Source organism: Vanessa tameamea, chromosome 11 (assembly GCF_037043105.1).
Source record: "Vanessa tameamea isolate UH-Manoa-2023 chromosome 11, ilVanTame1 primary haplotype, whole genome shotgun sequence".
Classification (NCBI taxonomy): Eukaryota; Metazoa; Arthropoda; class Insecta; order Lepidoptera; family Nymphalidae; genus Vanessa; species Vanessa tameamea.
In genome coordinates, this window is record NC_087319.1 from 217,375 (window position 1) to 233,610 (window position 16,236).

General features: G+C 34.4%; 1 protein-coding gene across 1 annotated transcript; it reads right to left on the reverse strand.

The window, feature by feature from the left end:
• Positions 1-5: 5 nt before the first annotated feature.
• LOC113400802 (organic cation transporter protein-like) lies at positions 6-15,922 on the reverse strand. The gene is made up of 7 exons (XM_026640467.2): positions 15,513-15,922; positions 3,858-4,059; positions 3,532-3,632; positions 2,981-3,135; positions 2,227-2,871; positions 1,816-1,997; positions 6-801 (listed from the first exon to the last, which is right to left on the reverse strand). The coding sequence occupies exons 1-7, from the start codon at positions 15,671-15,673 to the stop codon at positions 622-624; spliced, it is 1,626 nt and encodes a 541-aa protein (XP_026496252.2). The 5' UTR covers positions 15,674-15,922; the 3' UTR covers positions 6-621.
• Between the last annotated feature and the right edge of the window lie 314 nt (positions 15,923-16,236).

Genomic DNA, 16,236 nt, shown 5'->3' on the forward strand with positions numbered 1-16,236 from the left:
TAATATAAATCAAAATATATTATGTATTTTCAATACAATAAGCTCTTAAAATATTTCTTAATACACATACTATGTATCTAAGGTAAAATTATTGTACAATTTTAATACTAATGACTACAGGAAGCTGTGAAACTTCACAAAATACTCAATTTTAACTTTCCAAGTTAACCGAATCCCGCAGTCGTGAATTAGTGGCCGTGTAATAAAAAAACAAAACGCTGCTTTAACTTTCCATTACATAGTGAGCATCAGCTGATGACTCTATTTATCGAGAGAACTACGGCTTATTAGCGTTGAATCGAACCGGGCTCTTTCAGTGTTTTAAATGTTTAAAAATGACTCTTACGACATTTTAATTACATTTTACTGGAACCTTTTAATTAAATAACTGTGAAAAGTCAACTGGGAAGTCAGGGCTTTTTATTATTTCAGATATTACGTTTGTATCGAATACGAGGAGTGTTTTAAGTTGTCATAAATCGATCAAGTCAGGCACCAGTCTAAATATACTACTCATACTTGTCATGGATGTCCTCAAATACCTCGGGTTGACTGGTATTTTTGTACTCTTCATAATTATAAAATAAATGTATTCATCTCTATGTTAAGTGCTATTGTTAATTAATCTACAATGACGTCGGTGGTGCGGGTGCTCCGCGGCGCGGTGGCGATCCTCTCGGCCTGTTTGACGGTGTCCGGCAGCCGCATGTGGAGCGTCTCGGGCGTGAGCAGCATCAGCAGCGCGGACGTGGCGGCCATCACGCCGAACACCAGGTACGGCAGAGCTTCCATGTATGCCATCTGTTGAACAATTAGAGCATTGTAAAACTAAGTGGAAGCTTCCAGATAAGACGTGTGAATTGTGAATAGGAGACCAAACGGACTGTTCAGTGAATTCGATTCAAGATGAAGACAGTCTGAAGAAACTATCGATCTTAGAGATAATAAAATTCACTGATACGGTCTTCTATCGTCGATTCCCTAAACCGTTGAATATGCTTAAAAAAAATTATAACATACAAACAGTCATTAGATATCTACATAAACTAATTACACCACTGCCAGCTATGTTACCGAAAATGATCACTTTGGCACACAACAATGTAAATATAACAGTGATCATTTATTTAACTACACGACTACTACAACTCGCACATACTTTAACACTATTAAGACGGTCACTATTAATTACGTCATTAATTTAGAGAAAATATTTCAAATAATTCTCCTACTATCACATCTAATGTTATCGAGTATGCTGCGTACTGAATGTATGATTATCCCCAACATCAAACGTACTGTTATGACTGTATCTAGCGATCTGCCGAGCAAGGCAAATGTCACAGATGAATAGATTTTATTTGCAACTAATATAAAAAATTCATATCATGAAGTATAAACCGTAAATTCTACAATTCAATATATCTACTAGGTCTACAAGACCAGACCATTAACGGCGTCATCGGCGCTGCGGTAGAGCCAATCCGTCCCACCAGGGAGCACAGGCTCATCATCGAGTGTCGCACTTGCGTCGGGAACAGCTCGATAGTGTAGATGTAGACGGACGCGAATATCATACTTATCACCAGCTTGCCCAGCATCGACAGCAGTATTCTCATTGTTGCTGTTGATGTATCGTGCTTTACTTTTATTGATTTTAAAAGAATAAACGCATTCCATTCCATTCCATTTCATAATTTAAAACTAGAAGAGATAGAATTAGAACTAGAAGAAGAGCAACAAATAAATATAAGTGAACATTCTTATATGAGGTGTAAATTGCTATCTAAATAATATTATCTACTTAATACTAACCAGTAATGGAGTCTGCGGAGCTATGATCTGCCCAATCCTGCCACACATGGAGCACACGGCTAAAAGACTGTGTCGTAGCATGGTGGGGTACAGCTCGGACGTGTAAATGTAAATACTGCTGAATGCCATACTGATGGCCAGCTTGCCCAGCAGGTTCAGGCACGTTTGTAACCATTGCATATCTGGAAATATTACGCTACTCGCTATTTTCTCTACGTACTCTACAATCTCGTATTATTATTATAAGGAAGACAATTCAACATAAGGAATTATATTATCTAAAATAAAAGTTAACTAATAATCAAACTATTAATTAAATTAGCTAATATATAGATGGAGCATTGTGACTAGATAAATAAAAATCTAGTTTATCTTATCTAAATGATTACTAACAAATACTAATAAACTTACTTTCAGGAACGAAGGGCAAGATGATGAGAGAGATTCCGCATAAGAAGAATGCTGTCATGATAGAACTCTTCCTTCCGAAGCGATCTAGTGTTAAAACGCTCATGCAGTATCCAGGTATCTCCACCAGAGCCGTCAGTATGTAATTAACGTAGCTGTTTCCGGCTAACGATACAGAGTTAATGGAGAGTCCGTAGTAAATGAAAGTAACCGTGATCCACCAGAACGAACAAATGCAAAGTCTCGTCATTAGCACTCTGGACCTTAACACTTGTAAGGCTAGAGATGACTGCTTTTCTTCAGGCTCGGTTCGTTTTTTAGCTTTCTCGTCGCCCGAAGGATTAGGTTCTTCGGTTAAATGTTTGATTGTTTCGGGAGACAGCTTTCTCTTATTGACAGCTGCTGCTTTGAATATAATTCTCGCAGCTTCCTTTTTTTTTCCTTTACTTAGAAGCCACCGTACACTCTCTTCTATTAAGAAGAAATATATTATAAAAATAAACGACGGCGTATATATAATCCTCGTGAGGGTTCTCCACTCGGGGACTGCCCACGCTATCAATGCGACGACGGCTTGTCCGAGGGCGAACGTGCATGATATTATATTGCCTCCGAGGACCCGCCGGTTAAGACCCATCATTTCAAGAGCTGAAATTATACCAAGCAAATAAAAAGAAAACAAATTATAAATTAATACTTATTGCATTATTAATTATTGATTATTAACAAAGTGTCACTGAAATTACATATTATTTACCAAGAATAAATCCTGAGCTGTATACTCCAGCTCCGACGACCGCTTCGAAGAACTCAAGAATCACATAAGTGATATAGTTTTGGGAGAAGGAGCGCCCCAGACCGACAAAAGCAGGAGCTACGGCGGTTAAAATGAATGCCACCCTGCGACCGAATCTGAAAAAAAATTCAAATCGATATTAACCAAGAAGCAAACTAAACGACGTCATTGTGATGCAATTAACAAATAACATTTTCATCGCTACAACCGTAATACACAAATACACACACATGGCGTATATTACTCTTATATACTCAATAATGGCATAATTGAGAAAGTTCCATTGTTCAACCTTAAAACAACAATGCCCCACCGACCTTAAGAACGAAGATGTTACATTGCCTGTGCCTGTAGTTATACAGACTCAACAATACCGAGTATTGCTGTTTGGCGGTTAAATATTTGAAGAGTAATCATACCCAGCGGGCTTAAATATATATTTTAAAACATTTTCGATCGTCTAATTATTACACTAGAAATAGAATAAGTAACTTACGAATAGAATAGCTTACGTGTCAGATATGTATGCTGTGAGCGGTAGAGCAAAGAACAGGCCGGCGCTATGTAACGTGCCCACCAGCGTCCGCTTCCACTCTTCGCAGGCGAGGTCGAACTGAAATTAAACATTGTTTTTAAATATACCTCGAAATTAAAAGAATCATTTAAGGATGAATTCTAAGATACATTGTATCGTTGTACATTAGTAGCAGAAAATAAAGTAAATTTCCTGAGGTCTCGTCTAATATATATCTCACGTTTTTATTTCGTCGGTGAAGAAAAAAATATTAAGAACGTAACATTTTTGCTTAAGCTGGAGCCAATAGAACACTCCACATACCGTAGACACGATGCTGTCGGTGTGCTCATAAACCCAACCGGTGCATGTTTTGGTGTTGGTCTGATGGAATGATTCCGGGGCACAGGTGGTCCCTATCGGCACGAAGCGCTCGCAGCGTCCAGCTCCATCGGGAAGCGCCCAGCTGCCCCACCCATTGGTTTCGAACTTTGGTGGCGTCGCTTCGCATTCTGGCACACGACATCTGAAAATTGTTCGTTTCAATAGTCAATGTTTAAAAAAATGTTTATACTTTTGGGAATATTTTCTTTCATAATTTCTATCCACTCTGCTAAGAGGAAAGATCAATTCAAGAAGTTGTCACGCTGCAAGTTTGCAAACATAATATGCAATACGTCAGAAATATTTCAGAGACTTGTGAGTTTCATCACTTTCTGTCACAGATTAATCTGCCCTGGTAATCTTATTAACGTAGAATATCTGCATGACGCTCATGTTTCCGTTCCTTTATATGTTAATAAAGCATACCAATGCAGAGGCGACTATTTTCCTGTCTTTATCTCCGTGTTAGTGACCTGTTTTGAATCAATTTGCAATTTGGTAGAGGTACCAGCCGTTCCATCCACGTTTAATTGTGTTTATATAAATAAATGACCCTCACACAACTATACAATTAGTTGACGTTTATGGTTTATATTCTGCTACTTATATCTCAATGAAGATATAGATCGCAAAAAAAATAAAAACAGATTTTGTTTGATTTAGCAAAATCCCTCTCGCTTAACTCCTGGTTTCTCTGTTAAGCGAGTTCAACCTGGCTTATTTTCTACTTCCACAATTATTTTAAAACACTATAATGAAAATAACATTAATTTATATTCGATATATATTTAAAATTTTTACATATACCTTTGAAAAGTATACTAAATAGCATTAGTGATGATTAATATTAATTTAGGTATATGTATATCTAGGCAGCCGTTTTAAAAGACCTATATTCATAATGTTAGCTATGTTTTTCTATTTATGGCCTATTATCTTGAAGGCAGACAAGCAAATGAGCTGCTCATAGAAGTGGTCACTTCCGCACATTTGCATTATAAGAAGTTTGAACTAAAAGTCTCACCGCCAATAAAACTGTCTAAAATATATATGATTGTATTTTAACTATAATAGTAAAGGTGTACTTGTGCACTATCTCCTGTGTAAATAACCGATCCCTGTGGCTCACTTATTCAAAAACTAGATCACGGCAACAAATTGAATTAAGAAAAAAAAATCGGTAGAATACCTGATGGTTGTCCGGTACGAGTAATCACGTCTTTTTAGAGATATGACAAGGAATAAGTAAATCGCTATTTCAAGGTTCGAGGAAAACGGCGGACGAGGAAGCTGTCTGATGTGAAATATACCGGCGGCGGTCGAGTGTCGCGGTAAGTAGGCCAAGGTAATCTACTTCATGTAATCAGAGTAATCTGGTCTGCGAGTGAAGAGGAAGCACTCGGTCCTTGACCTTTGATCGTTGCGTACTTGTTATGATTTAACTTGATTCAAGATGATCATTTCCTTTTTTATTATATAGTTGTATGCAGACCTACGCGTTGCTGTGGCCACGCTATATTTTTTATTTTTTTTATTTTTTATGTTAGAGGTGGCAAACGAGCAGGAGGCTCACCTGATGGAAAGTGACTACCACCGTCCATGGACATCTGCAACACCGGGGGGCTTGCAGGTGCGTTGCCGGCCTTTCAGGAAAGAGTACGCTCTTTTCTTGAAGGTTCCTAAGTCGTATCGGTTCGGAAAAACTGCCGGCGAAAGCTGGTTCCACAGATTGGTTGTATATATAATAGTAATGTTGTCGACGCCTCAAGACTGGAGCGACAGCTTACTGCGTTTGTAACTGCTATATATAATATAATATAGCTTCCCACGAGTGGCTTTAGGTGCTACGTAGATCTTAGTAAAGTGTTTTTATCTTAAATATGTTTTGCAATATTATGTTTTTGATGAAGGTGACGTAACACTTACTGAGTGATTAAACTCTCTCGAAAAAATAAATACCATTCATATAATGGTATAAGTTCATGTCAAAATATACAGCCGTTTCTGAATATATATTTTCTTTAACATCGATCCTTTTACAGATATAGAAGAGGAAGATTAATAATTTTGATACAAAATATTTATGTTGTAAAATTGTTTTTTGAAAAGTATATAAAATATACATATATAATAATAATAATATATGTATAAAACAAGTGATTAATTTTTTAGTTTACTATTCTTAGTTCACTTTGTAGGTGATTTTTCTCCTTTAAATTAATAAGATTACTTCAATAACAGACTATAAAAAAACAATCTATAAAAATTAAAACTATTTGATGAAATTGTACTGTAGATCTGATCCTAATTACTTAATTTTCTTATTTTTCTTCTCTCTGCACTGTTCTCTCTTATAAATTGTTTTAATCTCCGGTGGTTTATGTCCAAGACTTAACTGATTAATTTAATGCTGTTCGTATTCATAATAAAAATTTAAAAAAATCATTATATGGAAGAGCTTATGTTAATACGAAAAATATTCAACCGAAACCTTGCTTTATTCGGATAAAAACAAAAACAAAAAATGTAATAATAATTATACATTAGACTGACAATATCGAGAGGTTTACTTTGTTGTTGTAGAAAAGTCATTAAGTTTTATCGGAGTATTCGACGGTAATCCGCGGCTCTGCGGCGATAGCCGACGAACCAAATAATGTCCAATAATGACGGCTTCGGCCGAAATAATACAACGTTGTGAACGTGACTTTATCTTAGATTAATTTAGAAATCGATCGATTTAGGGATCAATAGCAGATTAAGGAACACGAATTACGTATAATTTTGTAATATTTAACCTCAATACATACTTATATGTGGAATAAGATGTGATGACGATTTCCGTTGACTGAGAGTCAACTGTGCAGGATGCCTTATACTGAAAAAGTGTTTGTGTAAATACAGTTGTAATCTTAATCGCTTACTGTTCTAATCCCACGGTATTTGTCCGTCACCAGTAAAGAGAGACCAGACGGAAGTTTGAACTCAAGTTCCAGTTTCTCTCTAGCGATGACGCTTTAACGTTAAAACGCCCCTTAGATAACATCCATTATTTTGTTTTCCGTGTCAAGTTCAATCTCAGTATACAATATTGAATACGATGTTATTATTATACATATATATTCTGCTAGTTATCATACGGCAAACCTATATAATCTATAACCATATAAACACGAATTTCTGAATATACTTCATTACATATATTATATTTCATTACATTCTGATTATACATTATTTCGTATGAAATAATGTATATATTTTGCAATGAAAGTATTTTGCTGATATATACGCTTTAACTAATAACGGTATACAGTACAGTCAGAGTTACAGTACAATTATAATGACGAATAAGTACATTGAAATCTTCAAGTCGATTAAATATGAATTGTCAAGCGCGTGCACCTGACGCGCTAGACTTCGCTCGAAACGTCTTCTAGCGTTTCGATTACAAGTATAAACACTCACAAATTAATTACTGTTTAAAATATAAAACACCGATTTAATTCTCGATGTTCTATTGAAACGATTGTTACTGGTAAGACAAGATTTGTATTGTCAATTTCACACGCGTGACAATCAGCTTATTTATCACGGGCTTAGCACGTTCTGCTAAATACTTCCTCTAAATTAAAATCATACGAATATATTATTGAAGTGAAGGAAAACATCGTGAGGAAACCTGCATGTGTCTAATTTCAACGAAATTCTGCCACATGTGTATTCCACCAACCCGCATTGGAGCACCGTGGTGGAATATGCTCCAAAACTTTTCCTCAAAGGGAGAGGAGGCCTTAGCCCAGCAGTGGGAAATTTACAGGCTGCTAATGTAACACTGACGTTGCCAGCATGTACGATTAAAAATAAAGAAACCTTACGTTTTACTTTGGAAAAGGTTTAGTGAATAAATATTTATCTCTTTATTTATTTTATTGTACATCACTGAACTAAGGTTCAAAGGAACTAAGGTTAAGACGGATTGTTGGCCTTTCAAGGAAGATACACGCGATATAGTCTCCCAAACTTGATCAGCTCTACGCTTATTCTGAGCGAGTCTAGGATCAAAGGACATATGCGTATGCTTCCGCAGAATTGTCAAAAGTATGTAAACTTGACGCACAGTATGCACCTTGCATATGCGGTATAAATACGAAGTAGGAAAATGCGTAGGTTTATATTAAATATTCATTGAGTCTAGTAGCCAATAGAGCAGTGTGCGTCGGTGTGACACCTTATCTTCGAGATAATTATAAATAACTACAGCAGTTAAATAATTACTTGCAGTAATTGTTAATCATCTTTATTAAAAAATATAACTATTCACCTTTAACGCCAAGTTTCCGACTCCGGAAAGTCAATAAATCATTCTTGGGGCAAGGTATCCGCTTCTATAATAAAATTCCGCAAACATTTTTAACTTTGCTGTTTCACAGATTCAAGTCAATTGTAAAAAATACATCGGTAAAGAAGGCATATTATTCGATACAAGATTATATTGATGATAAAAAAGCGTGGAGGTAATGTTTGTTGACTTCCAGGCAGGAGACAACAGACATATATAATTGTATTTAACTAACACGACTGTATTTTTAGTTGTTGAAAAAGAGTAACTACTGAGTTTCTTGCCGGTTCTTTTCGGTAGAATCTACATTCCGAACCGGTGGTACCTTTTTACTTTAAATAGTTTGTCAAAAGTGCTTGTAAAAGCCTACTTGAATAAAGTATATTTTGATTTTGATTTTTTAATTTAACGATTACAAAATTATCGGTAATTATGCTTACAATTAACTTTATTGAATGATAATAATTTTTTCATAATGCTTTTCCGGTGAAAATTGTTGAAAATTGATAGCAAGTCGTCAAAAATAACGTCATTGCTATATTTGTGTGTGCGTGTGTGTGTGTGCTTTTAAAGAACAAAAATAACAAGTAATAATAAATATAAAAAACGTAACTTTATTGGCACAACGAGTGAAATTTTACTACGTGAAATATTACTACTAAGGATAATATATTTTTAAAACGATTGTAAATATTAGACGTCTGCACGTGCGTGTGTCTCCGATACTTTGACGGTAATTACGAACAATTGTTATTGAAATTGTCGTCGTTTAAAATATAATTTATTTCTCAATACCTGTCGTCGTATTGTTCTAATTACGTTGGCTCCCTCCTTACATCAAGCCGCAGTGAAGGAACAACTTGGTATTAATCTGCATAACTTCTCAAGTCAAAGAAGACTTTTACCGGGTAGTTACTAATGGCGCAATAATTAATTAAATAATTATATAAATGCAAATTGTATTTTATAAAGTGTGTATTTATTATTACTCTTGACTGAAGCAGACTTAATTCCCAAGATTATACTATCAATGGTATTGTTTTGTAAGATAACATGTTACAAAGAAGCCGTTTAGATTGTAACGTAACGCGATATAGCCTTAGTTTTCTAAACGAAAGTAGGAAGAATATGTAATATAGTGAGAGCATACAATAAAATGAAGATAAGACGGTTGTTAACAAAAAGTTACAGACATATTGCAAACAACGAGAAGATAACAGATGTAGACATTATACATATATTGTTGTCAATATCACAGAGTCGATTGAATATAAGGAAGAACAAAACTCGTTAAGTGGTGGCCGATTGCACGGAGGTTAGAGCGTGTAAAAAAGTAACTCTAAGGAAATAAAACAATTAGACTATCGCTTCTCAATATTTACTTGAGAATCGCTTAAAATTTTGATATGCACGCCATTACCCAACTGCACAGGGTTAGTAAATCTGTTGTGAGTCAATGAATACTATTTTAGCATATACCAGAAAACTTTAAAGTTTATTCTATTACACAGCTACAAAGCCATCAAGGAACGTGTGAGCTACACGTTATTATAAGAGCACGCTTTGGGAATAAAAAAAATAGATGAGCTTCTTAGTACAATTCTTCTCCAGTCTGAGCAAAAGATAAACAAAATAAATATCATGCATGTCTAAGATATTCTGTAATTTATTCGTAGCCTTTGATTATGTTATACAACATCGAGTCTCTGAATAGTAAATCATGCCAGAACTGAAATGAAAAAGGGCGCTCAATCTTTTGATTTGTAAACTAATCAATCAAATTCTGAAAACGAAGTAGCAAGGAGGTTCACTGGGATCTCAGTTACTATTGGGGTTCCGAAAGGTTCAATCTTAGGACCTTCTCATCATCTACACAAACGACTCATAGGAAACAAATATAAGATAGAAATTAGAACGTTTCATAAGTTTTTAAACTAAAAATAAACTGCAATTGTACCAGTATATTATGATATAATCAATGTTATCTGTGTACGTTAGTGCTTATAAGTAATTTATTGATGAACAATAAATTATAAATTTAATTTTATAAATATATTTAGAAAATTTTGTACACTAAAGGTAAAAATGTAACGCTAGCAGACCTTGCAAAATAAAAGATATTCAGTGTTTATAGAAGTTATGCTTAATTTGAATAAGAGCTTATTTTATATTACATAAAACTAGCTACGTGTGGGTAGAATAAGGATCTATATAAAACGTTTATATTGAAGGCATACAAAGATAATGTTATATCTTTATTTGAACCACGGCCCTTGCTCGTAGAGTCACTGAGGTTTCATCTGAACCTAACAAATATTTTAGGAACCCATAGAAGATAATAGTAATATCAATTAAATAATAATATATTTTTTATTTATTAACAAGAAGGAGAGGTCACGGTGATTTATTTTACGACAATAGTAAAACGAAAACGTTTCATTCATCTAATCAATATCTACTCCACACCTTTTTTATTTCATGTAAAAAAGACGAGTAATTACATTAAATTGATGAGACTATTCCTTTTCCTCGCTCTGACACAGCCGACAAATTCACGGACGATTGAGCATGAAATTGCCTACCTTGTATAAATTGTATTAAAACGAACGAATGAATAATTGTAGCGCTTCATCAATAAATATACGTAAATGCAACTAACAATTTAGTTAAACTTAACGTTATCTAACGTAACTTAACTCTTGTATATTATATGTAATAAAGACGCTGGCAAATAGGTCATATGTGAAAGTGGTCATCATCGCATAGACACTGTCTCCGAAAGAAACACTAATCATTCCGGACAGAGCCAACACATCACCAAACGTAAGAACCAATATATTATATATATAACCCACTCTGCCTACAACTACACCGGCTCACACCCTCCAAACCTTCATTCATTATCATACTCAGTAGCGTTCATTTGTTGCATATAATTAAAAAATATGTTTAAATTTATAGCCAACCCTTCATAAATAAGATATACAGACGCTTTGTTAAACTCCTTCTTTTTTGAAGTCGAGTTACAGAAATAAAAATGAATGTTGATGATTACAATAACGTGTCTCCATGTCAACGATATTATTCGAATTGATTATTTCTGGTAATGGGTGATAACAGTGGTTTTATCTTATTTGAAAAGGAATTGATTGTTTTAAAGTTAATCTGGTAGCTCTTATTACTTAAAAGTATTCGTAAATCTACTTAAATAAATACCATTTTCATTGTTCTATTACTACCGTGTTTGCGTTAAGGGCAGAGGGGTGTCCTGAATGTGATCTTCGAGCCTGATAGAAATTCTTATCAATAGTATTATCAAAGGGTTAAAAAAATCGAAGGAAAAATATATTTTTTAACGTATATTCTTCAAGTGGGCATCATAGTATCCTAATGGAAATCTACCAACATTTAGGAATATTATAGAATAGTATAGAACACATTAGTTATTATTTACGATTCAACGGGGAAATGCTGCTAGCATTCTTACCACCATTCCACGCGGCCAAGATTTATACAGTAACTATTTTTAATTCATATTTGTATATATATTTAAGCACTTAATTTTATCTATTTTTTTATCAGTATTTGTTAAAATAAATACTTCATGCTATATTAATTACATTAACAATTAATTATACCTATCTACTCTGTTCATCAAAATCAACGAATATTTATTTCATGCGTTATAAAGATAAATTTTATCGAACAATGTTTCGTCTTTTGATATTTCCGTTAATCTGTTTTATTCAAAGGATTACAATAATTTATTATATTTTGCGTAAGCCTATGCGAACTGCTCGTTCAAAATTAACGATCCATGGTTCGGTCTGACATTTATAAGCGAAATTTGACAGCACTACTATTTTCTTTAATACTTCCCTCGTACTTCGTTTTTATTTATTTATTTAGAACTATCAACAAAAGATACAATAATTCGTGTACAGCAGTAATTTTTAATAATACATTTCAATTGTTCTTTTACTTACAGGTAATTACAGCATGCAATTTGTTATAGGTAATCATCGACTAACAGAGTTACAATAATAAAAAATAATAGATATTAAATTGCGTAAAAAAAAACAAAAAAATCATGTTTACAAAATATAGGATTTTTCTTAATTTATGTAAAAAATAAAAATTTTATTTTTAAAGGAGTAAATACTATCATGCAAGATGTCTAGTTCATTGATACCAGTCGATAAATCGTTATACGTCCTAGCTAGTCTGTTTATTGGTGAATTTTTTCCTAGGTTGGTTTTTTGTTTAGTTGTTACAAATAACGGTGACTTGTATCTAGGTATTCTGAAAGGCACGTTAAAACCAATCATAGAGAGGATTTGTGGGCAATCAATTTTATTATTTAATAATTTGTGTAGAAACGTTAGATCTAAAAGTTTTCTACGACAATTCAAGGACAGTAAGTGGTAGTTATTAAGTTGGTCCTGGTACTGTTCGCCCCGCAAGTTATTAAATCTATAATGTAAAAATTTTAAAAACTTCTTTTGCACTCTCTCGATTGTATTAATATGAATTTTATATTGAGGGCTCCAGACAACAGAACAGTATTCCAGTTTACTTCTAACCAAGGAGTTGTAAAGAGTTATGATTGTATATGACTTATGTAGCTCCTTAGAGTTTCTCAAAATGAATCCCAAAGACTTGAATGCAGATGTTGTAATGTGTTCGACGTGAGTATTAAATTGAAGCTTCGAGTCCAAAATAACTCCTAAATCTCGAATAGTTTGCACCTTGTTTATAGTAATACCAGATATATTGTACGCACTTTCTATAGTTATTTCTTTTTCGTGTAAACTGAATATGGTAGCACTTCTTGATGTTTAATTTCATTTTATGTAATTTGCACCAGTTTTCAAGGCGATTAATATCTTCCTGTACTATTGTCACGTCGTTGTAAGCTTTAATAGTCTTTGTAATTTTTAAATCATCAGCATACAAGTAGGCTCTAACGTGTTTAAATATTAAGGGTAACTCGTTTATAAATATATTAAAAAATATTGGACCTAGAATTGATCCCTGTGGTACTCCTGAATGTGCAATGTATGGAACTGACTGATATCCATCTATAGCTACTGTAGATGGGCGTGCGTTAATACTTCGTTTTAGACAAATGTATACATTACACAAAACGCTCTCCTTTTTTCACTTGAATTCCTCAATAAAATAACATAACATTAACAGCCTGTAAAAGTCCCACTGCTGGGCTAAGACCTCCTCAAAGTTTGGAGCGTATCCACCACGCTGCTCCAATGCGGGTTGATGGAATACACATGTGGCAGAATTTTGTTGAAATTAGACACATGCAGGTTTCCTCACGATGTTTTCCTTCACCGCCGAACACGAGATGAATAATAAACACAAATTAAGCACATGAAAATTCAGTGGTGCTTGCCTGGATTTGAACCTGAAATCATCGGTTAGGATGCACGCGTTCTAACCACTGGGCCATCTCGGCTTTAATAAAATGTATACTCATATTTATTAAAGATTCGTACTTTACTTGCTAGTATACATTTATGTCAAGTTAGTCGATGAGCAAAAGTTCAAGTAGGGTGCTCCCTAATGGAACCTTTGCTCATCGACTAACTTGATATAAATGTATTTAAGAAACAACTCTTACAAATCTATAACAAGTCATGATCTGAAAATCAATCAAATAGTTTTTTAAAAATATATAAAACGAAAAAATATTTAGAAATTCGCACCTGGTCAGGTGCGAATTTCCCTATCGGCTTAAAATTTAGGCTGACGAGTTTTTTATATTCATTGCTCCAATGAGACATACAAGTCTGCTTTTAAAAACTCAAAAACATATTAAAGACACATCTAAAAAAATAAAATTAATTCTTTACTTGTTTTTTTTTTTTGATTATCAGGAAGTAGGGGGTGGCTTCTGCCATAGGCCTAACTATACTGGACACATAGTGCACAAGTGCACAAGTCTACGCGCAAACACAAGTGCACTTCTTAATTCCTATCTCTCATAATCCGATATAACAGTATTCCGATACGATCGAGAAAAGTTCAGGTGCAGGAGCAACGGCTTTACTTGCTTAACGAAGCACGGGAGTGAAAACACTTCCAACCTCTGAAATTTTTCGACTTAAAACCTCGTACAATTTTTTATCGGACCGACCCGGCGTTCAAACCGTCAACTAGCCACTAGTTTTTGTCATTTATATAAATAAAAACGAAATACCACTCACTAATTAATCACACAAAGTCAGAAACTATAACATCTACAATCTTTAAGATCCGCTAAGAACGGATTTTACGAAACTTCACCCCTAAGGGGGTAAAACGCGGGTTGGAAGTTCGTGATTTATAAATTTCGCGCGGGTAAAGCCGCAGGTTCAGATAGCTATACTAATGTGAAAAGACTGATTACGTTAAATATTATAGAGGAAGGCATAGTGTGCTACATGCACTAAATGAGAAGTCTGCTTCATACACTAGTATGATGTTGAGGAATTAAGAGACACTGACCGCATTAGTCGATCTATACGCCGCTAGGTAGATAATTATTATAGCGTACATTACGCGCTGCCAAAATTAAGAGCCTGTATATATAGTACAGTAAAGCCACTATCAGTCCGTGCAATAACTTTTTTTTAAATTAAGAGATTAGATTAGAAAAACATACATTTTACAATCTTATGTGACACTGATTTTCCTCACAAACGACGGTGGCTGGACATTTTCCGGTATTCCTTGAAGAGTCAAATTTGGCCAAGCCCTTGAAATGAATATTACAATACAGAGCTTAGTCTGTCACTCTACATACTAATTAACTTGCCAGGATAAATGTCGCTGCGTATTTTGGAACATTCTCTTTTGCACTAACAATGATAAAAACAATGTATTTAAATTCTTTTAACGTGAGAATATAAACAACATATATTTAATATTACGACAAATCAACACAGAGCTATTCTAAGATGACACCGGACTTTTACATTAAATGTATCTGAGCCATCTTGGCACAAATAAAAGCCAGAAAAAAAAAATAGATTAAATGTAAAATACTATGACATTGACTTTAATTATCAATTCGGTTACTCTTTATATTTACAACTCGAAGATAAGAATAACAATAAGGATCACCCGCTACATCATATTACAATATTTGCAATTACATTAAAATATTACAATATTTTATTTAAAATTACATCAACAAAGTTCATTGACAGTAGTTTAAATGTGTAATTTGAAAAAAATATATTCAAAAATTAACTTACCTGTACGGAACGTTAGCCGCTGCGAAGATGTATTGACTGTTGTATACAGCGCTGAATAGAATCGGTATCAATATGAAACAGTAGGTCCGGACCTGGAAACGGCCGAGCTGTCCCACCTCCACCAGGATCTCATCCAAGTCGATGTCACTTTCCTTGCTCATCGTGTTCACTTTAGAAGTTTAACCAAAAAATGTTTATAATCAGTCAAACATTCTTTCCGTGTTCCATCTTGGATAAAACATTCGTCACTAATCGTTTTATCTCATTAATAGCATTAATTTCGTATTTATCTTTTGTTATTTTAATCGGTAGCGCAGCCGTCGTACTGCGCGTGCGCCTCTTGTCTGCTGCCGGTGAGGCGCCACTCCGAGCGCCGATTGGTGCTCCTCGCGCGGTAGGTGCGAAATAATCGCAAGTACCGGCCGACCGTCCATCGCGTACAGCGGACGGCAGCGCGATATACTCGTATAGTCTAGTCTAATCAATTATTTATCTAATACATTGTTAAAATTGTAATGATTAAGACATTATATATTTAAAAATATGTTATTACCAAAAAGCACGATCTCAGCCCTTGTCTGAATTAGGTATAGAATATAAACTAAGCTAAAATATAAAATACTGCTAATAGAGAATATTATAACAAATAATCAATAAGTATAAATAAAATCCAACCACCAACCACCAACCACCCACCACCATGCCAATCTTAGAGTATCCTAAG

Bases quoted from the DNA above. Each gene is read 5' to 3' on its own strand.
- LOC113400802 (XM_026640467.2), bottom strand. From the start codon at position 15,673: ATGAGCAAGGAAAGTGACATCGACTTGGATGAGATCCTGGTGGAGGTG. The intron at 4,060-15,512 runs GTAAGTTAATTT...AACAATTTTCAG, and splicing joins GCGGCTAACGTTCCGTACAG to ATGTCGTGTGCCAGAATGCG. The intron at 802-1,815 runs GTTAGTATTAAG...ATTGTTCAACAG, and splicing joins CTCCGCAGACTCCATTACTG to ATGGCATACATGGAAGCTCT.